This window comes from Gobio gobio, assembly GCF_949357685.1.
Source record: "Gobio gobio genome assembly, chromosome: 1".
Taxonomy (NCBI): Eukaryota; Metazoa; Chordata; class Actinopteri; order Cypriniformes; family Gobionidae; genus Gobio; species Gobio gobio.
Genome location: NC_137097.1, coordinates 47,072,416 through 47,099,902, shown reverse-complemented (window position 1 = coordinate 47,099,902; position 27,487 = coordinate 47,072,416). Strand labels below are relative to the sequence as shown.

General features: G+C 38.7%; 2 protein-coding genes across 2 annotated transcripts; one reads left to right on the top strand and one right to left on the bottom strand.

The window, feature by feature from the left end:
- The first annotated feature begins 1,248 nt into the window (after positions 1-1,248).
- On the top strand, positions 1,249-17,152 carry pold1 (polymerase (DNA directed), delta 1, catalytic subunit). Its single transcript, XM_079822130.1, has 27 exons — positions 1,249-1,415; positions 2,251-2,448; positions 2,934-3,047; positions 3,140-3,280; positions 3,373-3,498; positions 4,006-4,174; positions 4,816-4,930; positions 5,012-5,141; positions 5,561-5,727; positions 6,510-6,614; positions 6,731-6,871; positions 6,968-7,078; positions 7,190-7,381; positions 7,469-7,557; positions 9,074-9,190; positions 9,307-9,420; positions 9,543-9,690; positions 9,771-9,866; positions 9,952-10,089; positions 10,478-10,653; positions 10,852-11,004; positions 12,649-12,751; positions 12,830-12,962; positions 16,334-16,447; positions 16,554-16,606; positions 16,701-16,798; positions 16,914-17,152. The coding sequence occupies exons 1-27, from the start codon at positions 1,265-1,267 to the stop codon at positions 16,999-17,001; spliced, it is 3,480 nt and encodes a 1,159-aa protein (XP_079678256.1). The 5' UTR covers positions 1,249-1,264; the 3' UTR covers positions 17,002-17,152.
- A 671-nt stretch (positions 17,153-17,823) lies between these two features.
- LOC307130433 (GTPase KRas) lies at positions 17,824-26,434 on the bottom strand. The gene is made up of 5 exons (XM_079823398.1): positions 26,126-26,434; positions 25,404-25,515; positions 23,523-23,701; positions 22,957-23,116; positions 17,824-19,204 (listed from the first exon to the last, which is right to left on the bottom strand). Exons 2-5 carry the CDS (start codon positions 25,512-25,514, stop codon positions 19,091-19,093), a joined length of 564 nt encoding a protein of 187 aa, XP_079679524.1. The 5' UTR covers position 25,515; positions 26,126-26,434; the 3' UTR covers positions 17,824-19,090.
- Positions 26,435-27,487: the final 1,053 nt, after the last annotated feature.

Below are 27,487 nucleotides of genomic sequence, written 5' to 3'. Positions count from 1 at the left end.
TAGAGCAAATGCACCTTGTCTGTTGGACAATTTGGCTGTCCGTCAGCGTGACAGTTCGCACGCGACCAGGTACGTCATATAAAAATGGGCGGGTCTTATGTGTGCCGCCGTCTCCGCCTCCTTGATCTCTGGGTAGCAGCATCTACGGTCGCACCACTCACTTCCCCAGAGAACTAGGCGTTTACCTGTATGATCATTTTGATTGGCTAAATAATTTCCTTAGGCAACTCATAAGGAAGTTAAGTTCGTTTTTTATGCGTTTATGCGCATTTTCAGCGACACATCTTTAGAAACCAACTAGCTGCCTTGATCAAAATAATCAAAGACTTATGTACATACAGTATATGACAAAAATATAATCAAATTGTTTTAAAATAAGGTAATAGAATTGAATATATGAATGATATATGTTACTGTAATTTAATATAAAATATAATATTTGTCACTGTACTTACTTTTTAATGAACATGACTGATACCTTATTGCAGGGGTTTTCAAACTTAATGATGCCAAGGACCCCCAAATATGATGAACATTTTACGAGGGACCCCCTTCCTAAAATCCATCAATTTATTTGTATGTGCGAAAAAAACATTTAAACTGTTTGATAAATAGTAAGTGTGACATTATAAATACAACATACTTAAATTGGCTGTACTTAAATGTTGGATGTGTAAACCTGAAGAACATTTTCAATTAATAATTATTTGTATGAGCAGCTTTCACAATAAATCTATGTAATCAGCTTACGTACTGCATTAAGAATACTGCCTTACAACCCCAGTGAGCGAGATAAAGGGGACTAATAGTGAGAAAAACTCACTAGAAAGATACAAAGCAAACATATACAATTCTGGAAAGTATGCATATGGCAAGAAAGAAGAGAAAAGTTTAGAAATTAAACAGTTTAAATGTTCGGTAGACTTTATACATTTTGCTTTGTCTTTTTCATCTCTGAAATTTTCTGGGAACTCCTTAGAACCTTCTGGAGGACCCCTGGACCCCAGTTTGAAAACCCCTGCCTTATTGTATTTTTTCTTGTGACTGCTTTTAATGCGTATATTGATGCTTTGGCAAAATTGTATGTAAAACACTCATGCCAAATTAAGTACTTTGGCTGTGAAAAAATATAACTTGCATAGTATATAATAAGGTAAATCTAACTATCAATTAAAATTACAGTTTTTAATCACTTTTCTTAATCACGACCTTCTCAACATGGGAGTTTTCGTCGTCCATGCATTGCAGGCGAATCACTTCCTAAATGTTGGCCAATTGCAGTCCTCGGTGGGCCCTACGCAGATTTGCCGGGAAAACGGATTTCCGGTGGAAACTGACATTCAACAACACTGTGAAGTGGCGGGAGATTTATCTAGTGCATATATGGTGTACTAGAGCTCGAGCTGGAATAAAAGGTGAAATATTGTCTTTGTTCCGTGTTTAGAGATCACCTCAGTATCTTAGACTGCCTGATGCAGTTAGTTTTGCGATGTTGCATGAATTTGCTTGGCGTTCTTGTTGTTTGCACATTGCTAACATGTTCTGCTAGGTTTCTTGTTTGCCCAGTTCGCCTAGTAACGTTATATTTAATACGCAATGTGAAAATAAGCAGCATATGAGCCTGAATCATGTTTATACAATCTTATTGTTGCTGTATGTTACTTTTGATTGCTGAATTAACAGTTACGTTTAATTATAGGTTAAATAACACGTGTGTGTAAAAGTTAAACACATTGCTTGGCAAACGAAATATGAATGCTATGATTTTTAATAATTGTGTTGCCTATACCTACTCAGATCATCAAAATTTGATTCTAGCTGGAAGTTGAAACAGTGAAAGGAAATAGTTTTCCAAATCACTATTTTATAAATAACGTGTCTCGAAAAACAAGCAGTACGTTTGCTTCGTTAGCCCCGCCCCTTTTATGTAAATTATGTAGAGCTGTCACGCGCTCCATTTTAATGTTATTTCTACGTTGTTTTTGTTATTCTTTACCTTTGAAACGTGAGCTGAGATGTTTAATCATGTGACGTGTACTATATCTTTATTATTCCTTTATACTCTATAAATATGTTATAGCTGACATATTCCACACAAATTCAGTTGACCAGATTGAAGTGATCCTAAGTGTTTTGTTCAGAATCAGAAATTGTTGTTGTTGTTGCTATTTTTAAAGAGTCATCTCAGGAAGTTTTAAGTGTTTTTGAGTGTTTAATTTGCTCATAAAGAGTTTAAATTGTTTCTGCAAGGCTGCTTCAGAATGGACGTTAAAAGGCGCAATGGAGGCCCAGGAATGGGCGGGCTTTCACAGGCCAAGAAGGTGAAAATGAGCACAGAATGGGAGGATAGTCCCTCCCAGTTTGAGGAGGAACTTGCTCTATTTGATGAAATGGAAATGGAGGTGGAGTCAGGGGAGGGGCAAGCTGGCCATGATGTCATTCCAGTGGGTAAGTATATTTTGTCTGTTTTTCTTAATTAAATTTAATTCATTATTATACACAAAAATATCTACAAAATATTCAAAACAACATACCAACCGATGCATACAATTACAGTACAAAACAAAAAAAGAAAAGAAGCCAGTTCCATAACAATATATTGGACAAAGAAAATACATGCAAAGTGGTTGTATGTGTATATACAGTTTATACTGTATATATATAAAATCATAAACTAATTGACATTTCAAAATAATTAAGTTATTCAGCACAAGGTTCCATTTTCCACATCTTGTTAAAAGCTTCTTCTCATGGTATTGCATCTTGGATCTGAATTTTCCACAATTATATGATATCAATTTTCTTTTATATTTCCAGTTTCGGTGAATAATTCTTTTCACAGACTTTGTCGTCTTTTTATTTTGTTCTTTGAATGCAAGGACTAACATTACTCGCTTTGTGACCCTTGACATGACCTGCCCTCTTTTGCTCAGGTGACTTATTCTCCGCTGATCTTAATCCACGTTGGAAACGACCTCATGCACCGCCTCTTCAACCAAACTCGGACACGCTCATTTTCCAGCAGATTGACCTGGAGTATTACCTGGGTGAGAAATGCATGCTCTCTCACAAATGCACACATAAAAATTCATGATTTCAACCTGACCTCTCCCTCAATGTGCTGTTGTCTGGTGTTTAGGATCAGCGGTAGCAGGTATGCCCGGGCAGGTACAGGGCAAAGTGCCCATAGTGCGCATGTTTGGTGTGACGGACAGTGGAAATAGCGTGTGCTGCCATATTCATGGATTCGCCCCGTATTTCTATGTTCCTGCCCCCAACGGTGAGCTGCCAATTACAGGATGTTGCTCAGTGTCATTGAGACGTAGTAAGTACGTCTTTCATGATTTCTCACTATGTCTGTGTATCCCTTAGGCTTTTCAAATGCACACTTGGCTGAGTTTCAGAGAGAGCTGAATTCTGCTGTATTGAAGGACATGCGCTCCAATAAAGACAACATAGCGGTCACTGTGCTGGCAGTGGACATCACCAAAAAAGAAAGTAAGTCGTTTTAATGTAAATTTGTGTGTGTATAAACTACATTTCAAAAGATTAGGGTCGCTAAGATTCTTAAAAAAAAATTTCAGAGAAGTCTTTTCTGCTCGCCAAGGCTGCATTTAGTTAACCAAAAATATAGTAAAAACTGTAATATTGTGAAATATTATGACAATTTAAAATGTCTTCACTTTGAATATATTTGCAATTTATTCCTGTGATGTCAGCTGAATTTTCAGCATTACCAGAAATTATTCTGATATTGCTGCTCAGAATACATTATCTTATTATTGTCGTATGCTGTAACAGTAATATTTTGTGCAAACCCTGATACATTTTGTCATTTTCTTTACTGTCCCTCTTGATCAATTTAATGTATCCTAGCTGAATTAAAATATTAATTTATTTTTTCTCAAAACCAAAAAAGAAGCCCCAAACATTTAAAGGCAGTGTAAATGCAACTGTTTGTATGACCTGTTTGTAGCTGACTAATTTTTCCATATTTGTGCTAAGGTATGTATCATTACCATGGAAACCGACCTCTTGACTTTCTGCGCATTACCATGGCGATGCCGCGTCTGATTGCCCCAGCGAAGCGTATCCTGGAGCAGGGATTTAAATTTGCCAATTTCACCACCCAGAGCTACCAGGCTTTTGAAGCCAACATTGACTTTGAGATCAGGTGTGTGTTGTGTGTACTTGAAAGTTTCTAAAAACTGGTGATTGGAGCTACATGATTAATCGTCAAAAGATCGCAATCTCGATTCAGACTCCCACGCAATCTAATTCCTAAATGACGACAATTCAGCCTTTGACAAGTACAATCATAGCGAACATTCAAATCTGACCCAGAGAGAGCAGTTGTCATGTAGGCTGTAGGTATAAAACAGCTTCACAAAGGTCTCGTTCACACAGCAGCGGAATACGGTTGTCAGTCCTATATTCAAGTCCTTAATACGGTTACGATCACACACAGTTCAGTTATTTACGGGAGTGACGACCGCATTTTATAATCACACCTGTACATTTTCAGGACTTGCAGCCACATTCTCAGAAACCATGCACTGTGTGAACGGAACCGGACCGGACAACTAGAGTTGCTTTCTCATTGAATCATTAATTCAATTATAAAAAAAAAAGGCTTAATTCAAATGAGTAAAATAACATTTAAATAGACTGCAGCAATGAATGTTTTGTCAGAACCTCAAGTAAATTGCATGTTGTTTCTTTAGTTGTCTATTCAGAATCGTTGATGTGTGGTAGACATTGTTTGCTTGACCTGATAAAGCATGTAAGGTCTGCTGTGTGTACATGCGACTGCAGGTTCATGGTGGACAGTGATGTTGTCGGTTGCTGCTGGATTGAGCTTCCAAAAGGGAAGTACATGCTGAGGGAAGAGAGACGTGAAGGACAGACCGATTCAAAACATCCAGGAAAGGTAAAAAGAAACCAAACAACAACAGTCACTTAAGGCCTTAGAGTGATCCATTGAATTGTCTTTAATTGATTTCTCTCTCAGGTTTCCCTGTGTCAGTATGAGGTGGATGTGGCATGGAATGATCTGGTCAGTCATCCAGCTGAAGGAGAATGGCAGAGGATCGCTCCACTCAGAGTCCTAAGCTTTGATATTGAGTGTGCTGGCAGAAAAGGTGTTTGTTAAGGCATCATACCTTCTGTTTCTGTTAGCTTAGCTTATTCTAATTTCGCTGCATTGGATTGTTTGACTTCCCATAAAACCATTTGGTAGAAAGTTGTGAAATTTGGCACACTTATATCAATATTTCATTTGGAAATTGTGGGGTCAATTAAACTATTTAGTGCCCCCACAAGTTGAAATTTGTATTGTTTTTAGTTAATATATATTTTTAAAGATTGTAAACAAACTGTATTAGGTTTTGTTGAATTTGTCCTTCATATTATTTGAGATTTCTGATATACCAAACCATTTGTCTACGTAAAGTATTAACAAACCGCTTACTGTGTGTCACACTTGTTCTTGGCCTTGTAATTGCCTGCAAATAAAAGTATTATATCCTGCTGCATGAGTAAATTTTTTTGTGTGTTACAGGTGTGTTTCCAGAGCCGGAGATCGACCCCGTGATTCAGATCGCCTCTATGGTGCAGCGTCAGGGAGAGAAGGAGCCATTTATCCGGACAGTCTTCACCTTACAGAACTGTGCCAGTATAGTGGGCTCCCAGATTCTCTGCTTTACTCAGGAGAAACAGCTACTGCAGGTATTGAAATTTGTACATGTGTATTGTCTGTCAAATGTACATAGTTCCACTTCAGGGCTGACCCTAATAGTCAACTTAACGTTAGAAAAAGGTTAGTTGCAGAAAAAAAACTCTGCAGGAATAGTGAAGTCATGTAGTGACAGTTTGTTAACACGACTGGTCCATGCGGTAATATGTCGGGCAGAAAATCCAAACTGTGGAAACATTTCGAGAATGACGTGCAATCTTAAACATGACGAAACATGTTAGTAGCCTAACGCTAGCCACTTTACATGGCTGCTCGCTCTATTGTCAACGTAAACTATGGTTCGTGCGGAGTTTGGTAGCTAAATTTGCACCGCGATTACTGCACTACATGTTTAACTTCTATGTCCACACCATTGGAGCGCATCTTCTCAAAGACTGGCTTCATTGTGAACAAAACGGAGCTTACTTAGTTCTCTCTGACAACATGTAATAATATGCAAAGAAATTGCGACTGTGAGTCAGGTATAGCCTAATTGTCCATATTGTGGTAGGATTTTAGTTTGCAGCTATTTATTTTGTTTATTTGTTTTTATATAATGCACATTTATTTTGTTTGTTCAGACCTTTTCATTCAATGTTAAAGCGGCTTGTGCATTGGCTTGATTATGTTTGGACTTTGGTTTTCTGTATATTTATTTATTCACTTTTTGTTGAATTTTGTTTTTGTATGATAAGGCTGTTTTTTATAATATAGGTATTATCTATACACACAAACTCACAAATATAATGTAAAAAATATGTGTGATTTATCTCAGAGTTGGGCTGAGTTTGTGAGGACAGTGGATCCTGACATCATCACTGGCTACAATATCCAGAACTTTGACCTTCCGTACCTCATCAACAGAGCTGCCACCTTAAAGGTAAAGTGATTTTGTATGTTTTATCACAAACGTGAAAGTGAACACAAACCTAAAGGCTTTTTATTAAAATTCAGGTAGAGGGATGATCGGAGTCACTCGTTTTTCTGTCTCTGTAGGTGAAATTGTTCCCATATCTGGGCCGTGTGTGGGGCATCAAATCAGTTTTAAAAGACTCCAGCTTCCAGAGCAAGCAGATGGGCCGCAGAGAGAACAAAATTCTTAATATAGAGGGACGTGTGCAGTTTGATCTATTACAGGTATGCACACTTTAACTCAGACTCTCACATTGTGCCATTAGATTGATTCATGACTGCTCTTGCTGTGACTCACCCAGTTTTTTTTCTCTGTTGTAGGTGTTGCTGAGAGATTATAAACTGCGCTCTTACACACTAAATGCCGTCAGTTTCCATTTTCTGCAGGAGCAGAAGGAGGATGTGCAGCATTCTATCATCACAGATCTACAGGTGCAGCCAATCAGATCTCTCTTCTCCTCTTATAGCCAATCAGATCCCTCATCTAAGACGTCCAGTAAACCAACAGAAAACCCTGTTTCCTCTCTCTTTGTTTTTGATTAGAATGGGAATGAGCAGACCCGCAGGCGTTTGGCTGTATACTGTCTGAAGGATGCGTATCTGCCCCTTCGCTTGCTGCAGAAGTTGATGTGCGTCATTAATTACATGGAAATGGCCAGAGTAACTGGGGTGCCCCTGACTTACCTGCTGTCTCGTGGACAGCAGATTAAAGTGGTTTCACAACTCCTGAGACAGGTCTGCACATGTCTCTCTGTAACGTGTTTATGTAACAAACCTAGCTACGATTTAATGTGTATCGCTTAATAATTGTTTATTGTGAAGGCTATGAAGCAGGATCTGGTGATGCCAGTGGTAAGGGCAGAGGGAGGGGAGGACTACACTGGAGCCACTGTCATAGAACCAGTGAAAGGGTTTGTACCCACTTTTGCATATATTGACTTCTAGAAAGAAAACATCAAAAAGTACACGCTTCTGTTCAAGTTTGGGGTCAGCAAGAGTTTTAAGAAATTAACTTTTAATCAGCAAGGATGCATTGAATTGATCAAACATTACAGACATGAAAAGACATTTATACAGTTACAAAAGAATATTTTTTAAATAAATGCTGCTATTTTCCACTTTCTATTCATCAAAGAATACAGAGAAAATGTATCATGGTTTCCACAAAAATATTAAGCAGCTCAACTGTTTTCAAAATTGATGATAAAAATGTTTTTTTGAGCAGCAAATCATCATATTAGAATGATTTCTGAAGGATCATGTGACACTGAAGACTGGAGTAATGATGCTGAAAATTCAGCTTTACCATCACAGGAATAAATTACATGTAAATATATAAAAATAGTTATTTTAAATTGTACACAATATTACAAATGATTACTTTTTACTGTATTTTGTATCAAATAAATGCAGCCTTGGTGAACATTTAAAAATCTTACTGACATCAAACTTTTTACACATAAATAAATGAAAATCTTTAAAGGGTTAATTCACCTAAAAATGAAAATTATTTAATTAATTACTCCCCCCTAACTCATGAGACCTTTGTTCATCTTCGGAATACAAATGAAGATTTTTTTTTATGAAATCTGAGAGCTCTCTGACCATCCATAGACAGCTAAGCAACTACCGCTTTCAAGGCCCAGAAAGGTAGTAAAGACACCGTTAAAATAGTCCATGTGACTCCAGTGGTTCAACCTTAATTTAATGAAGTGACGAGAATACTTTTTGGGCGCAAAAACAAACCAAAATAACGACTTTATTCAACAATTTGTTGTAGCCTGTGTCAGACTCTTACGCAGTTTACATTGTAAACGGTGCAGCGCTTTCGAGTTCTGGCAGCCGATGCTGTTCACGTGAGCACCACGACGCATGCGTGTGCTGTATTTACAATGGAAACTGCGTTGGAGACTGACACATGCCGGAACGAAATTGTTGAATAAAGTTCTGTTTAAAGTTTTTGTTTGTTTTTGCGCACAAAAAGTATTCTAATTGGTTCATTAAATTAAGGTTGACCCACTGGAGTCACATGAACTATTTTAACAATGTCTTTCCTACCTTTCTGGACCTTGAAAATGTTAAATTGCTGTCTATGGAGGGGTCAGAAAGCTCACCGATTTAATCAAAAATATCTTCATTTGTGTTCCGAAGATGAACGAAGGTCTTACGGGTTTGGAACGTCATGAGGGTGAGGAATGAATGAATGACAGAATTTTCTTTTTTGGGTGAACTAACTCTTTAAGTCAGAATTATTTATTCCAAAAACGTTCTAGTGCGTGATTTTTTCTTCTGATAGTAAATAAAAACAAAATTGACATTAACTTGGATGTTGGTAGTATGTAAATTAAAGCAACATTTAGATTTTGCAGATGATTCACTTTGTAGATGATTCACAAATGCAGAAGCTGTGTGTGTCTGTGTTTACAGGTATTACAGTGTTCCTATAACAACTCTGGATTTCTCCTCACTGTATCCCTCCATCATGATGGCTCACAACTTATGTTACACTACACTCCTGCAGAAGGTCCAGGTTGACAAACTAGGGTGAGAGGAGAGTGTGTCATGTGATGTGTTCTTTGATTTACATTCATTTTAATTGTGATATACTCCATTTTGTGACTAATTGAAGCTGGACTTCTTTTTTGTGTGTGCATTTTTAGTCTGACTCCAGAAGATTTCATCAAAACCCCTACAGGTGATCTGTTTGTGAAGAGCTCCGTGAGGAAGGGCCTTCTCCCTGAGATCCTGGAAAACCTGCTGGGTGCCAGGAAAAGGTGATAATTTCAACAACAAAAAATGAAGATTAAATAAATGTCTTGTATTCATTACCAAATAGTTCTGCATAATAAAAAATGTATTATTGTACAAATAATTGTATTATTTGTTGTGCCTCTAGGGCGAAGGCAGAGCTGAAAAAAGAGACAGACCCCTTTAAAAAGCAGGTGCTGGACGGAAGGCAGTTGGCTTTGAAGATCAGTGCGAACTCAGTGTACGGGTTCACTGGGGCTCAGGTGGGCAAACTGCCCTGTCTGGAGATCTCACAGGTCCGTTTCAGCGCTCCCACATGGGTAAATACTGTCAGCTTTAGACAGAGATGCTTTAAGTTTTTCTCTTTCATCTGTAGAGCGTCACAGGCTTTGGTAGGCAGATGATTGAACAGACCAAACAGCTTGTGGAATCAAAATACACAGTCTCTAATGGTTACCAGGCAGATGCAAAGGTATTTCATCGCTTGAATGTTTTTGTTTTTTCTTTAATTTCAGTGCTCCGAAAACATGCAGTGATGCAAATCAAATGTGTTTCAGGTTGTCTACGGAGACACAGACTCTGTGATGGTGAAGCTAGGTGTGCCCACAGTGCAGGAAGCAATGAACCTGGGAAAGGAGGCAGCTGATTGGGTCTCCTCCCACTTCGTTCCACCAATCAAATTAGAGTTTGAGAAGGTACAGGAAGCAGGCCAAGATTTTGTAACAGACCCCATCTAATGTTAGGATGGTAACACTTTATAATAAGGTTCCATTAGTTAGTAACTACATCAGCTAACATGAACTAACAATCAAACGAATTATAAAGCAATTATTATTCTTATTTGATGTTAATTTCAGAATTTACTATAACTTTATTTAAATCAAAAGTTGAATCTGTTAATATTATTGAATGGACCTGAGCTAACATGAACTAACAATGAACAGTTGTATTTCTATTACCTAATGAATACTGTATCAAATGCATTGCTCGTTATTAATGTTAATACATTAACTAATGGAACTTTTTTGTACAGTTAATTATTAATTATTCTTAATAACCTCTGTCTCATTTACACTTTTTCAGGTTTATTACCCATATCTGTTGATCAATAAAAAGAGGTATGCCGGACTGTATTTCTCTTCCAATGCTGAACAACATGATAAGATGGATTGCAAAGGAATAGAGACTGTCAGACGGGACAACTGCCCTCTAGTGGCCAACCTTATCAACACATGCCTCCAAAACATCCTCATTGACAGGTACAAGCATTGCCACATTCAGAAAACCACCATGCGCTCAGATACGCAACAGTGACGCACAAACTAGCATGCGTAATAGTGAAGACATGACTCTACAAGCCTTAATAAAAGCCTTTTTTGTTTGTTCTGATGGCAACACCATTCATTTACCAACATGCACATTAATTCACATGAATAATAATGTGTGTTGTGTTTTAGAGACCCTGATGGAGCAGTAACCCATGCTAAAGAGGTGATCTCTGACCTTCTGTGTAACCGCATTGACATCAGTCAGCTGGTCATAACAAAAGAGCTGACACGCACTGCACAGGAGTATGCCGGCAAACAGGCCCACGTCGAACTAGCTGAGAGGTGCGTGTGTGTGTTATTGTCTAGACTGTATTTATAAAAAAGTCGCCCTTCCGACATTGAAATTGGCCATTCTCATGAGACATGCAAATCCAAGTTTTTATTTAGGGTGGGGGTGGGGGGGGATTAAATATGGAAGCTTGTTTACGCTACTGAATAAAACATTTTAAAAGACAATTGCGACTTTTTATCTCACACTCGCAATTGTGACTTTATATCTGCTGCTGCTGATTTTGTTCAGACTTCAGATAACCAGAGGCCCCTGGACTATAGCATTACAGTAGGACCCCTTCCTCGAATAAAATTGTCACTAGGCCATTAGTCATTTCAAATTGTGCTAATGTATGAATATTAAAATGTCATACCTTTAGAAACTTTCTTTAGAAAAGTCCTTGATAACTTTCAATTTATAAAATCCAATTTCTGGAGAATGTGACTCTTAATATACATTAGTAGCTGTTGTTTTTTGTTTTGTTTTTTATACCATGGCCAGCTTTGGAATGACCACTGGCTATGTTCACACTGTCAGTGTTTGGAACTGATAACCGCATTAGTGATTCTTGAAATATCCTGTTCACAATCAGCTTCCAAAAGTGTCTCAAATACTGTCTGTATGAACATGCAATGGGATCTAGCAACTGTAACCGTAGTGACAGTAGCAATATCAAAGACGGAGACCGATATAAAATGTATCACATTTAAAATGACAAAAGTTGAGGCGCAAGTTCATTGGTCAAATTAACCGGCAGCAGCTTTAATACCCGAGTGAGAGTTGGAGCATTTCATTTGTGTGAAGACTACGTTTTAAATCAAATCTTTTTATTTCTGTCAAAGCTTATTTTAATTTAAGTTGTTAAATGTATAGTTTTTACAGTTTAAGAATTTACTACGGATATTATTGTTATTACAAAAGCTTGTTAACGGCAAACTTAACAGCACATGAGCGATTTAATCAAATTTATTTTCTCAATATTTCACTTGTGGCCCAATGTGTGAATTTTATTTTTGAAATGAGGAGTAAGCTGATCTAAATAATATTTATATCCTCACAGCGCATCGGTTATGCGTTGATGTGCTGTGAAATATTGCTGGGCAAATTAATTGTAATATTAGTTTAATAATAAAAGAAGCTTAATCATAATAATAATTTTATATGCCTTGCGTGCCCACTGTGAAAGGGCTAAACGGTGTCCACAAACACGACATCAAAGCGATTAACTGTTTTATCTAAATCCACATGAATGGCCCATTCAAGTTTCAGTAGCTTACTGCAATGTCCGAGAGTCTCATAGTGTTTCTCGTTGTGTGTTATCAGTCGTCGCAAGCAAGAAAAATGTATTTCACACGATGTGGTGCTCATCCACACAGACAAGAATAACTTAAAGAGGTTGCCGTTTACTACTGTAGACTAGCTTGACTCTCTGTAAATCGAGTTTTTCTTGCTTATGCTCTGAACGGGCCATTCATGTGGATTTAGATCTCGCTCAGAGTCAGGACACGCGCTGTCTGTGGAGGCCTGACTAACCGCTCCAACTGGTAGCGGAGATGACGGCTCACATCGGGAAACTCCATGACTACAATAAATATAGGGGCCCAATGTCACCCATGCTTGCGCATATAATCACCTTCCACCAACATGGGTTTTAGGATGCGGAAGCGTGATGCTGGTAGCGCTCCAAACCTCGGAGATCGAGTTCCGTACGTCATCATCAAAGCAGCAAAGGGAGTGGCGGCATATATGAAATCAGAGGTCAGTATTGTGTATTGTCCGTTTAGATGTGGTTGATTTTATGTACTGTAGTTATAACCACTGAGTTCTGTATCTCAGGACCCAATCTATGTGCTGGAGAACAACATCCCTATAGACACACAGTACTACCTGGAGCAGCAGCTTTCCAAGCCTTTGCTGCGCATCTTTGAGCCCATACTGGGAGAGACCAAAGCTGAGAGCGTGTTACTGAGTGAGTAAACATCCTCTGTTTGTAAGCTTAATAGATGATAAAATCGGCATGAAATGAAAATGATCTAATTTGTGAATAATTCATCCATGTATGTTTAATTTCTTGACCTCGTAATGTTTATTAATCAAAATGTCATAACTCAGTCTTCCAGTGGAACAGCAGACTTCTCTCTGTTGTCTGTTGATCTTCTCTAATCGTTTAGTCCGCTCAAACCAGGGGTGTCCAATCCTGATCCTGGAGGGCCACTGTCCTGCAGAGTTTAGCTCCAACCCCAATTAAACACCTGAAACAGCTAATCAAGGCCTTACTAGGCATACTAGAAACTAGGGCTGCACGATTCTTGCTAAAATGTGAATCACGATTTTTCTCCATGGGAATTGAGATCACGATTCTCTTACACGATTCTCATTTTTTCTTATACTTAAAAAAAAAGAATCAATTTTAAATAAAAGTAATTAGTTACAATTAAATTAAAATGTAGAAACAACAAATGTAGACAGACTAGATGTAAATATATGCTTATTACTGTTTATTTCTATTTTTATGATTATTTAATATCTTGCCTTGTGGAGAGAGGGTGTTTTTGTTGTCTTATTTCGTTGTTTCATTTGGTTTTTGTAAAAAATGAAAACTATAAATAAAATATTTAAAAAAAAATGTTATAAGAAAACGCTTAACGTGGCTTAATGTACTAAGACAGTGTTACAGACATCCCAAAACACCCCCCCCCCCCCAAAAAAAAAAAAACATGACAGGAGGAAAATTATCCCGAATTTCACCACAGAACATGACTTTACTTGTATATTATAATATAATATATCATTAATATATAATTTCTATAGGCCTATGCAATTATTTGTAAAAAAAAATATGTAAAATTATGTAGATCACTTTTACTATTTACGCTGCTTATACTATTTATGTAAACTGCTTTTATTTATATTTCATTGCAACTTTAAACAGGTCTAAGGAGTTTGTTGTTTTCATGTAGCCTTGGCAACTAGCCGACCTGAAAAATATGCACATGAAATGAAACTTGTTTAACTCAAACATAACATGTCAGTAACAAACTGTACAGCGTGCAAGATTGTCATTATGTTTATACTTTATAATTTCGTTTTTTGGGGCACTCTCCCTCTGCCATGGCGCTCCAGTTTCTAGATATACTGAACTGATTAATTCGGTTCGGGAGAAGAGATAAAAGCCCGCCCACACTGACAATTGATTGGTTGACTTACCGAAACAAGCCAATCAGGATGCTCTCCGTCTTACATGCGCTTCATTAGGTGCACACCAGCACACACACGCAAGGTCTCTCGCTCTCTCTCCCTCTCTGCCGTGCGCGCGTGCACAGTTTGCGGTTAATTTTTACATCTTACCGCTACAAATCTGACTCCGTTTAGGTCTGCTCTGCCGTCTTGTTACACGTCAGTAACAGCGAAACATGGCCAATGAGGGAGAGGAGAGAAGTGGAGATTTATGATTGATTGGTTAGTGTTTTGTTATTGTGTGAGTGTGACGAGCTCTGGTGTGACCAATAACGCGTGAACGCAGCATGATCTGAGGGAAATACACGGAAGTGAATCGCCAACATTAAGAAATGAGATCGCATTTATGTTTGAATCGAGATCGTGATTTTTTTTCGATTAATCGTGCAGCCCTACTAGAAACTTCCAGACAGGTGTGTTGAGGCAAGTTGGAGCTAAACTCTGTAGGACAGTGGCCCTCCAGGACCGACTTTGGACACCCCTGGCTTAAACCTTCACAATTGACTGTAATGTCGCAAATCTGTCTTAATCACATATTGTCATATGAACAACCTGTCGGTAATGATATTGATTTAAGTTTCACAAACCTTAAAGGGTTAGTTCACCCAAAATTGAAAATTCTGTCATTAATGACTTAGTCTCGCGTAGCCAGACCTTCAGACTGACGGCAGAAAGTCTGGACTCCACCGCAGCTTTCATTGGCCAAGGACTGCCCAAGAGGACGTTTGACTGACATGTTACACAGCCAATCACAGTTCGTTTTGTCCCGCGTCATGTTTAGGGGCGTAAAGTCGATGTCCCTGCAATAACAGGCTGGCGTGCATCTACAAATTATTAATTCAAGAACGTTGTTCAAGTTTACTGCAACAATGGAGCCGCAAACTTCACATACTTTTGAAAATTCAGCGTTTAGTTGATCCTGGTATGCGCTCATTGTCACTGTTGTAAACACAACGGCGTTCTTCCACGAGGGAGTATGGAGTCGCGGCATTTGTTTCTTGGTGGACCATTAAAGAACGCAACACCCAAGTCTCATGGACATCCTGTAGAATTCAACCAATCAGATGACGACTTCGAAACTCCTGAAGTGTTTCATATGCATCAGACGTTCAGCCAACGGTCCGTTGTCGTGACATCTGAGGCTGAAACTATTAATGACTCACCCTTGTGTCGTTCCAAACATGACTCCACATAGACAGCATCCTTATTACCACTTTCAAGGTTCAGAAAGGTAGGAAAGACATCGTTAAAATAGTCCATGTACAAAGTGTTTTTTATCGTCACTTCATAAAATTAAGGTTGAACCACTGGAGTCACATGGACTATTTTAACCTTTGTGAACCTTGAAAGTGGTAGTTGCGTAGCTGTCTATAGTGGGGTCAGAAAGGGTTCATCAAAAATATCTTCATTTGTGTTCTGAAGATGAAAGAAGGTCTTACGGGTTTGGAATGACATGAGGGTGAGGAATTTTACATTTTTGGGCGAACTAACCCTTTAAGTACACAAAGCAGTTCTTGCTTCATTTCAAGTTGGACATCACCGAAAGTAATGGTGTGCAGTTTCATTACAGGTGTGATCACATTAGCAAAATTTCGAGGGCAAAAAATGTTTTATTGTCAATAATGTAGCCATATGAAGAAAAACTGCAGCTTTATTTTGGTCAAATCTGCACAGAAATCTTTCACCATCATGCAAAATTCTTGTTTATGTGAATTCCTACTGAAATGACTGGTTTTCGCCTGTGAAAATTCACAGATCATAAATGCGTGACTGCATTTTCAGTTAGATATTAGTTTAGCTCTGGCCAGTTCAGCAAGTTCATTCTTTGAAGGATTTGTCAGAGTTTGTGTGTCTTTCTCAATGTTAAATTAAAAGAGCTGGCTCATGAGTCATTTATTTGCGAAACTACACTGTGTATTCATGTTTTTTAGTGCAGTCAGTAAGAACTTCACAATAGAAAGACATTTCTATTGTTTTGTGATGTGTATATAACCTTTTTATCTCATCACATTCAATTCAAACTGCAAACTCCGGTAAAATAGAATTTCTTTCACCGTGCCTCAGAGCTGATGATAAACTGTTTTTTGCTGTGTATTGTTTCAGAGGGAGATCACACACGCTGTAAGACGGTCTTGACATCCAGGGTCGGGGGTCTCATGGCTTTTGCTACGAAACGAAGCACTTGCATTGGCTGCAGAGCTGTGCTCAAAACTGATGGTACGTATCGTGTGTGTGTGTGTGTGTGTGTGTGTGTGTGTGTGTGTGTGTGTGTGTGTGTTCAGTAGTATCACAAAATTACATCTGATGATTTTCCTCTCTACAGCGGCTGTATGCGACTTCTGCAAAAAGAAAGAGTCAGCGCTTTATCAGAAAGAGGTGTGTTTTTTTTATATATACACAAAAAATATTTGGTAAGTGGGGCAAAATATGTTCTTACTGTTGCTAAAGATTGTCTGTGTGTATCTTTTAGATTGCTCATCTGTCAACTCTAGAAGAGAAATTCTCTCGTCTGTGGACTCAGTGTCAACGCTGTCAAGGCTCTCTCCATGAAGACGTGCTTTGTACCAGGTGTTTGCACACATGCATGTTAGCCCTACACAATATATTGAATATTCACTATATTTTGAATTTTGTTGGTGATAGCTGATATAACAGTGGTTATAAAAAAAATTCTCTTTTTCAGTCGAGACTGCCCCATATTTTACATGAGGAAGAAAGTGCAGAAAGATTTAGATGATCAGGAGAAGCTCATTTCCCGTTTTGGCTGGTGATGGATTGGGATTTTTTTTTCTTTTTGTCATCAGCTCTCTCAACATTCATTAATCCTCTTACCTCAGTGAAGGAGTCTGTCACACTCCAGATTGTAAAGAATCTTAATTTTCTAGTGGTTGAATAAATAAAGTGCATTTTTGTAAAATGGTTGATTTCTTGTCTAATTTAACATTATACATACAAGATGTAAATTTCTTTTAAACTAAATCCATTTTAAATGTTCGGATTAAAAGCAATATAATTTCAAGTCATGGACATTTCTATGTTTAAAATTTTGTCAGATAGAATAGTGATTCTTTACCATAAAAAAAAAGATGCTACAAAAAAACAAATTAAAATGGCCCTAGCCAATATTTAATATTCGATTCATGCATGTTTGGGTTTTAGTCATAAGTCCAATATACTGTATATTAAGGGTTACATATAGTATTTGAAATACCACATGGATCATACCAGAAAAATAATCTTTCTCAGGCAACCTAGATCATATGGACAAATTAGAAATATAGGGTAATTTCTTGCTCCGTTCCTCATTGTTTAAACTTGTTTTTGTTTTTTTTTTGTCTCGTCTTACCTCACTTGCTACCATATGGGGCCATCTAAAGCCGATATATCATCATAATGACATTGTGAGAATGGCATTTCAAAACTACACAATCTGATTATATCAGAGTATATCCAGTAAAGATGATGCAACTGCCCCAGCATTCCCACAATAGGTGTATCAAAACATACCTGTTGTAACACTTTATAAAGCAAATAACAGGTTATAGTTTCAACTCCAATTTGAGGTTTGAATATTAAGGAAGTCACACAGTCGTCTAGCCAAAAGTCTCTTTATTCACAAAACATATAACTACAGATGTCGATGTGGCAAAGGGAATGCATCAATCACAAGTTTTGGTCACATGTTTAATCTGAACCAAAACTATTACTGTCTCCTGTCAAACTAAGGGGGGGGGGGGGGGGGACTCTCGCCTTCCTCAACCAAGCCTCTTCACTGGTGGGAACATCTGGCATTTTACACACTTCATCATAATACATGAAATTGTAATGTCCAATACAATGCCGGTGTGTGTAACGAAATCCAATAAAATAAAAACTTTTACAAAAATACAGAACTTTACCATAAAATACTGCTGGTAAAAAAAAAAAAGTTAGAGAAGAGAGCTTGATTTATTTGAATTTCATAATTATAGAAGGGCTACATCAAGTGAAGGACAGCTAAGTTATAGTCCAAGCCATAACAGAAACCTGGGGATAAATGGATTCTGGGAAGGTGATGAATGTATGAAATGTACATTTTTGTACAAACTCCCCCAAAAAAACATAAGGCAAAAACTACAGAAATCCCCTTTGATGATGAAATGACAGCATTTTTAGCAAGTACTGAAAATCTTTGCTGGATAAATCCCACAATGCGTGAGGTGGAAACACTTTTTAAGGTGTGCAATACATTATGTTAGTGGTTTTGAATGTGGCGACCACTTGCTCTAATGTGCTTTCCCACAGGCCACAGAAACTTTAGGGGACTTCTTAGCTTCCTCATTCCAGACCACCGCTAACAGAAGCACGTGGACATGTGATTGGCTCACACAGTTGGAGATGAGACATAAGGCTTACTTAAAAACAGTTACCCATTACCAACTTAAAGTATATCCCTTCACCACCTAATTAATTTGTTATGAAGGTCAAAGTTCCTTGCTGCTGTGGTTCTAAAGTACAACTGTAAAACTATTGACATACGTCAGGTCTTTTTAGCACAAAAGGGAAGCAGCAGCGCAAGGTGGACTAAATTATCCAGCCGAATATCATAATGTGGTCAAAATATGTCTTTTCCAAAACAATTCCACAGTTGCATGGTTCTCCTTGAGGTCTCATGCGCACATACACACACATACAACGGCCAGTCAGGTTCTTATTCCTCAAAGGCCGGTGGTGTAAGACACAGGGAGCGGTAAGAAAAGGAAATAGGGTTTGTGTATGTGTGATGCTACAGTAGTGTATGTGTGTATGTGAGTATGTGTGACCTTGAGTGCATTGCTTTCACAGGGGGGGGGTGCAGTGCGAGGCTGTACGCGTGTATCGCTATAAAAGAGTGCAGCGTCTCTGTGTGTGCTTTTTGCTCTTCTTATTGCTGCGGTTCGTCTCCTTGTATCTTCGGATCTCCCGCACGAGAGAGTAAAATGCCTCCTCAACTCCCTGTAGACAGAAAACAAGAATTAATGGTGTTAAAGGGTTAGTTCACCCAAAAATGAAAATTCTGTCATTAATTAATCACCCTCATGTCGTTCGACACCCGTAAGACCTCTGTTCATCTTCGGAACACAAATGAAGATATTTTTGTTGAAAGCTGATGGCTGAGAAAGGCTTCAGATAGGCCTCCATTGGCATTCAGTACATTTTCACTCCCAAGACCCATAAAAGGCACTTAAAACGTTGTTACAAAGTCCATCTCACCACAGTGGCTCTACAATAATTTTACGATGCGACGACAATAGTTTTTGTGCGCAAAAAAAATCAAAATAACACCTTTATCCAACTTGTTATTGTCTTCCGTGTGTGCCTCCACGACGCATGCGCGAGAATATGACGTAGCGCCAGCGTTCGGGAATCCATGAAATGCACACTTAAGCCGCATTTTGAGAACTATGCCAAGACCTAAAGCACGATCAATGTAGAATCCAACAGCTTATGTGGCGTTCACACCGGACGCGTGTACATTTTGAGTTTACTCGCGTGAAATTCGCGTGAATCGCGCGTGACATTCACTGCACAACAGACGCGAATTCGCGTCATGGGCGGGGCTTCCGCCAGCAGCTCGTCTCGTTGAGAAATGGCTGACATGGGCTGTGTTTACATGTCTTTTTTTTGTTAAAATCTACTGTTAATGTGTGACAAAACGTAGTTTTAAGACTTTTTCAGTCGATAATGTAGTTGTTTAAAGCTCAAATCTGGGATTTATTTATATAAAGAGTGCCTATTTGAACATTTTATCTGCTGTTGTCGGAGTTGTGAGCTCCAGCAGACAGCGGCGCTCAGCGCACGTGAAAGCCGGCGAGGGCATCCTTTCCTCGGCCAGTCCTTCTGCCGTCTACCGCTGGCTCTGATGTTTCTGTGGTGTGTCTCGAGCTATAATTCGTCTTGTAACGGCCGATCTTTGGTCTCATGGATCTATAATTTGTTCCCTGGCAAATCGTTTAGGCTGAGGGCAAAGATAAGTTTCATTACTTTATATTTTTAGGCTATAACTGTGCGTTGCAGTTGTAACGTTAGCCTACTAGCACTGACTTTGAATGTTTGACTGCATTGTTTGCTTTATTTCATGTATAGCTTGTTATACATTATACTTTTGGATTATTGATCATACATAAACTTGCATTTAACAAAAAGAGACTGGGTTGTGTTTCATGTCATTTAATGTTATCACAGTGATAATCATATTGTCTGAACCAGATATTAATATACAGATTTTCTCCTCATTGTTGTCACTACTAGAGCAAGCTCCTGATTGGTTAACGTGGCGCGAAATATCCGCCAAAGTTCAGATTTTTCAACTTGAGCGTTTCGCGCGTTCAAAACGCTCAATTCGCGCCGCAGAATGCCATTTCGCGTCTCTGCATTGACTCAACATGTAAATCACTCGCGCGAATCGCGTCCGGTGTGAACGCACCATTAGACACGCGCGTCTTCCTCTGCTTGTAAACAAATCGCTTCTGGGTCATGTGTCCGAACGCCGGATCTGCGTCATATTCTCGCGCATGCGCTGTGGAGGCACACACGGAAGACAATAACAAGTTGGATAAAGGTGTTATTTAGATTTTTTTTTTTTGTGCACAAACTATTGTCGTCGCATCGTAAAATTATTGTAGAGTCACTGTGGTGAGATGGACTTTGTAATGACGTTTTAAGTGCCTTTTATGGGTCTTGGGAGTGTAAATGTACTGAATGCCAATGGAGGCCTATCTGAAGCCTTTCTCAGCCATCAGCTTTCAACAAAAATATCTTCATTTGTGTTCCGAATATGAACGGAGGTCTTACGGGTGTCGAACGACATGAGGGTGAGTAATTAATGACAGAATTTTCATTTTTGGGTGAACTAACCCTTTAATTAAGCGTTATGAATAGGGATGTGAGTACTTGGACGTGACAGCAACGTTCAATTATGACATACATTTCTTTTTTATGGTTGGTTATTGCGGCATTTTGGCCGGTACCTGAGGTCTGATTGGTTAGCGTTAGGAAAGCATGCCGTCCAAACAGGCGAAATAAAGTGAAACTATGGATTTGAAAGCGCGCAGTGATGCTTGGAATCACTTTGATCATGAAAATACAGTTAAGTGCCATATATGTAACATAATGAGAAGACTTTAGTGCTTTAGTTGTCCGTGTTGTTACAGGAAGAGCGCATCCCCTTACGGGAGTAACACTTTCTGGCTAGCATGTAACTTATTACAAGTTCACTTGCTTTTGCGTCCTTTTGTGCGGATACAAGTTGTAATGCCATGTTTATGTTGTGTCTGTCTAGAAGATATCTAGTATATCTTATTAATCTTATATAGGATGTGTCATATAGAACAGGCTTCAGTTTACTGGTGTCCCTTCACTCTTCAGCTTCACCTCATGGAGCTATTCCTTTTCTATGTTTTTTTATTGAAAACACTGATGCACTCTTGATAATCTAGCAGTTATTTTTCTAGTCATATTTTCATGTCAGATACATTTGTCAAAATTAAGTGTTTTAATCAAAATTAGAGATGCACCAATTGCAATTCTTTGGCTGATATCCGATTGTTTTGTAAGTGTGACCTACCAATATTGATTCTAATTAGGTTTGTTGTTTCGAATGTTTTCGTGGTGGTTTGCTGAAATATTTCTGGTGGGTTGGGTTATGGTGAGCCTGGGAAAAGTCTTGTTTTAAAACCTCTAAATTTAACCAACTGCTGTGAATATTTCTGATGGATTATTAGTGTGGCGAGGTTGGCGAGGGACATGGGAGGAGCAGGTGGGACCGGTGGGCGAATGAGCACCACCTGCGAGTCACACCGGTCTCGAGTCCTCTCATGAGGGAGCCCGGAGACATATAAGGAGGAGCGACATCAGTGGAGGAGGGGAGAGGGCCAGGCCTGGAATTTTATGTTTTGTCCGTGAGGGGCTGCCGCCAATTATTTTATTTTGTTTATTTATTTTATTAAAGTTGTTAAACGTTCGCCGGTTCCCTCATGAGAGGACTCGAGACCTCGCAGGTGGTGCTCAATCTCAATCACCCACTGGTCCCGCTCGCTCCTCCCATGTCCCTCGCCAACCTCGCCACAATTAGTGTGCCACAACTAAGTCTAATGCAGCAACATTCATTCATTCTTAGGGATCATTCACACAGAACACATTTTTGCTTTAACCAGGCTGCTTTTCCATTGTTTTCCCATGTAAAATGTACTACACTGACACGTTTGTACGTTGCGCTCACATCTCGCGCATGACACTGTTCTAAAATGTGGTAGTTCAACTTTTAAAAAAAGAGGAGGGGGGCTCTAGGTTTTGGCACTCTGTGTGAATCCCTCAATGTTGTTGTTCTGAATGATATGATGGTATTCAGATCAACAGCACATTCTGTGAGTGTGATATTGCTTTTATACACCAGTTCAATAAACAAGAAGTTATTATTGAGTAACTTATGCAAGCACAATATTGCCAGTTATCTCATCCATTTTTGCTCCGACATCAAAAATGATCCCAAACACAGTCAAAGCAGAATCAACTGGAAGTGGCCATTCACACAGAACACGTTTTTCATTTAAAAACACAAGGCACAGGGCCGTGAAAAAACTAGAAACAAAATACGCAAGCACACAACGATCAAACATGTCTGTCTAGAAAAAAAACAGTGGAAAAGCAGCTCAGTGGAATGCGTTGTGGGGAATGGTCCCTTAAACTTTCAAATCAGCTTCACCCACCTGTCGCGTCTTTGCAGATGTTTCAACGAACGGGACCCCGTAACTTCTGGCGAGCTCTTGAGCTTGACGTGACTCTACAGTACGTGAAGCCAGGTCACTTTTGTTCCCCACCAGCACCATCGGGACATTGTCGCTGTCTTTGACACGGTTTATTTGCTCCCTGCACAGACAACAAAAAAAGGTTAATTTCTTTTTCACACAGCCTGACTTTGGAAATTCTGCTTGGTCCTTCTCTAATGCCACACTGGTTTCCTTACTCATCAATTTTAAGGGACAAAAAAGGAAGTTGGTACATTAATACAGTGCAGTGACGTCATTCTGCTGAATCGACATCTCTGAGCTGTCATTTTTAGCTCAAATCAGTCTAGCAACTTTTCCATTTTCAAGAAGCAAGAAACTTTATTGGAGGTTATATGACACCGACCCAACCAATTCCTTTTTCCAGTCCAAGTCCACAAATCTCAAATATAATATGGGAGTATTAAGTCTGAAAGACTATTGGATGGTAACTGATTCTGAATATACATTACGTTTATTAGTTTGTCCATTTTTTTTTGACTATGTACCTGTAAAGGTGTACGTCCTCAAAGGACTTGGCGTTGTTGATGGCAAACACACAGAGAAAGCCCTCTCCTGTCCTCATATACTGGTCTCTCATGGCACTGTACTCCTCCTGACCTGCAGTGTCCAGGATGTCCAGCAAACACGTCTCCCCATCAATCACAACCTGTTTTCTGTATGAATCCTGCATGGAATAGATGAAAATAAATAAATAAACTAAAAATTATCCATTTTATGTTCCCAAATAAATTTTTTCCCATTTAAATTTTTCTGCACTCTGACTTAAAGCTACACTATGTAACTTTTCCGTCCACTAGAGGTCGCCTGTTCAAAACAAAGGCGTAGTTTGATGACGCCACGTTTGAGCGCAGAATCTTGGGACATGTGGTCTTCACCTCACAGCCGGTGGAAAACAGTCAGGAAGGATAGGACTCGGGCAGAAATCATGTTCATGGATGCGATTATTAACATTACTGTAGTCTGAAGCAGAGCAGGAGCGAGTGTTGTGGAGCTGAGCAAGGCCGCAGGAGCGATTGAAGAGCGGGACTGTTATTATGGCATAGTCGCCTGCGGGACTTTTATTATGACACGGTTGCCGGCGCCACTTCCTCTTTTCCAGTCATGAGTATGAGGTAACGCAATTCTGTTTATCGTATTAGATATATCTGAGTGTGTTGAAAAGGACGTTATGACGTTCGCTCGGCAGCTGCTATGACACTTGTTCACACTGCTGTGAGAGTAAAGTGTTTCACTGAATAAAACCGGAAACCGAGGGTGACGCAGATATGGCGCAATCGACAGGCGACTCCCTCACACGCATAGCTCACAAGTCCCGGTTCCTTGGTTAAAGTCCTCATGAAATCAAAATCGGTCTTATTTACTTTGTTAGCCCACATTACAGGTCTTAGGGTGAACAATTAATCCGTGCAAGTTAATACACATAAAAAAATTGTTTGCCGTGGTAATCTTTAATCAAAATCTGAAAAGTAACTTCCGGTCTTGAATGGCGTTCCCTTTCCGATGACGACTATGCGCCGGCTTGGGTTTGAATATCCTTAACCACTCCCCTCCAACCGTTAGTCTGCTATGAGCGAGAGATGGGGAGGAGGAGCGCTGAAGTGAAACCCTGCCCTCTATTCAATATTCCGTTTCGCTTGGAAATACGTCACAGCACTGAAATAAAATCAGTTGCAACTTCCGGTTCACTGGGACTTTAAAATAGCAATTTCTCATGATTTACAAATAGTTGGAAACATTTGGGATATTCTAAGTACTCAACTGAACAAAATATATAACACTGGCCCAGTGGTTTCTGGATATTTTACTGCAAAAATCCTACATAGTTCACCTTTAATGGTAATAAATGTTAGCAATAAAAAAAAAAAAAAAACATGTCTAATTAATTGAAATCATGAAACTTACAATTTAACAACAAAATTTTTAATGGTTTAAATAAATTTTAATAATCAAAAAAGGATGTCTAATTAATTTAATTCATAAAACTGGATTATTTATTTTTACAAAGATAGGAACATATGAAATGCTTTATTGTTTTTCCAAAAATTCTGTGTTTTAATTTTTATGAATTTAATACAAAAGGTATTGTTAAAGAATATTGGTAAACAAATGAATTTAATCTTTTAAAGTGTAATCAAATTCAAATTGAGCAATTCCTTTTATTTTTGGCACAGAAAAATGATGCACAACAGCGGTTTACTGTTAAAACAGAACAAATAGTGTGATTATTCCTTGAAGTTTTAATAATTGTATATTATTATTAATATTTTATTACTTTGAGAGGTACATTCTACTGTACAACAGCAATATGTGTGTGACAATTTCTTATAGCCAAAAAAAAGATAATTCTAAAGGTAATGAACTCTTACCTCAATAGTGGGGTCATACTCATCTACAAAGTGGTTTTGAATGAGCTGGATGGTCAGTGCACTTTTCCCAACACCACCAGCACCCACAACTACCAGCTTGTATTCTGTCATTCTGGATGGAAGAGTGAGAAAGTGAATGGAAAGGGGGTTAGAAACTGTTCTGACTGGATTTATTCAGGAGTATCTTGGGGAAAAACATAACCTTTAGTGATACAAGCTAACTACTCGGACTGGTACACTTGCATATAAATCATGGCAGTGTTAAAGGGCTGAACACAAAAGAAGATCTGTCACTGTTCACTTTCATTGTATGGAAAACAACTGCAGTGAAAGTGAATGGGGACTTAGGCTGTCATTCTCTCTCTTTTGTGTTCCATGGGAGAAAGAAAAGTCATACTGGTTTGGATCAACATGAGGGTGGGTAAATGATGACACAATTTTCATTTTGGGTGAACTGTCCCTTTAATAACCGGAAAAGAACATACACATTACATAAGATGGTTAACTGAGATTTTTTAAAGTCGGTGCATCAAGACAACAAATCATATTCAAATATATTTAAGAATGAGGTTGAAGATAACGTTTAAGTTACTCAGTTCTTATCTAATTGTTACTTAGCCGGCAAGTAGCAGACTGAAACAACAGCAGTTTTTACCTTTAGCCCAAGTAACGTTACTATCAACAGGTAAGAAGTTATTTATCAGCTTATTTGTGTATTTTACCTCGCGTGTGGTTGTTAAATCAGTTCGGCTCGCCCAAACGAAGCGCTTCGGGATGAATTAGTATTGAATGAAGTCCAAGGATTAGCCCCTGAGCCACATTACGATCGACCAGACAAACTAAACTCTCCAGAGAGTCGAAGACGGGGTGGAATTATTCGGGCTGATGGAACTTCAACCGTGAGAAAAAAAACCTAAAAAGCTTCGTATTTTAAATATGTTTCTCCACTCTGTTCAAATTTTACGATAACCCAAATAAATCCGCCCGTGGAGTCATTAGCTCCTCTCGGCTAAGACTCTCCCAGATTCACTGAGGGCGAGGAGGAAGGTGGGATTAGCGGAGGAGATAACCAATGACATTCAGCCGGTCCGTCGAGTTTTTAAATTCTATTGGGCGAAGAATAAACGGAAGTAAGAATGGACCAATGGTAGTGCAATGCCTCTTTCCAATTTCTCCATCATGTCCCACCCCGTGAGAATGGGCCAATCAGGTTCGTTTAACATATTAAAAGGCCAGAGATGCACGTCAAACATCAAATGTCTCTGTAATCTGTGGTGGATCCGTTCGTACAGGTATAATGTTATTGCTGAACCTTTCACATCGCTCTTAAAAAGCATAAAATACACATTTAGTGCTATTTTTGACTGTCAACGCACTTGCAAATAACGTATTTCACAAATGTATTATCGGTATCATTTAGTGTTTACTTAATGCCTTCCTCAGAGGTGTAAGGGATTCGAATGAGTAAGGAATTAGTCAAGGGTTAACGTATTCAATTGGTAAAATCTAATAAATAATTAAAAAAATAATTGTGTAAAGTAATAAAACAAATAATTGTTTTTGGGTTTCCCCTCTTGTTGAATCATCTAGCTTTGTTCTTTGTGTTAATGTGTATGTCTGTAACAATGCTTGGGCAATGTGAAGCCTTTTGCCAACAAAGCTACTTGAATCTAAATCTGGTCAATTTTAGCTAGAGTTTATGTTTCAATGTTTCATTTTACCCACTAGATGTCACCGTCAACACGACACAAATCCCTCTTGTGCTTCCTCTATGGATGTCTGACAGATGGATAGTGGGATTATCTTGGTGATTTTAGGCAAAGATTAAAGGACAGCAGATGCCCTCTGTGGATAGATAGGAGCATGTGGGAGTGGAGAAAGGAGAGATGAATAAAGGTATAAGCAGAAAACCTGATGAGCGTGCACATGGGCAAGTAATCAGAGTGATGCTGATGGGGGAAAAAAACTAACATTTTTTTCTTATTTTACAAAGCAGATTCATAATAACACATTGCATAGTCTGCTGTCTATAGCAGTGTCTTGTGCCTTTCATTATTGCAATGAATAAATAATACACAGTTTAT

Coding starts and splice junctions, on each gene's coding strand:
- pold1 (XM_079822130.1), top strand. CDS start 1,265: ATGTTGGCCAATTGCAGTCCTCGGTGGGCCCTACGCAGATTTGCCGGG. Junction 4,175..4,815: donor AACATTGACTTTGAGATCAG/GTGTGTGTTGTG, acceptor ATGCGACTGCAG/GTTCATGGTGGACAGTGATG. Junction 7,079..7,189: donor CTATCATCACAGATCTACAG/GTGCAGCCAATC, acceptor GTTTTTGATTAG/AATGGGAATGAGCAGACCCG.
- LOC307130433 (XM_079823398.1), bottom strand. CDS start 25,514: ATGACAGAATACAAGCTGGTAGTTGTGGGTGCTGGTGGTGTTGGGAAA. Junction 23,702..25,403: donor AGTATGACCCCACTATTGAG/GTAAGAGTTCAT, acceptor TATTCCATGCAG/GATTCATACAGAAAACAGGT. Junction 23,117..23,522: donor GAGGACGTACACCTTTACAG/GTACATAGTCAA, acceptor TTGTCTGTGCAG/GGAGCAAATAAACCGTGTCA.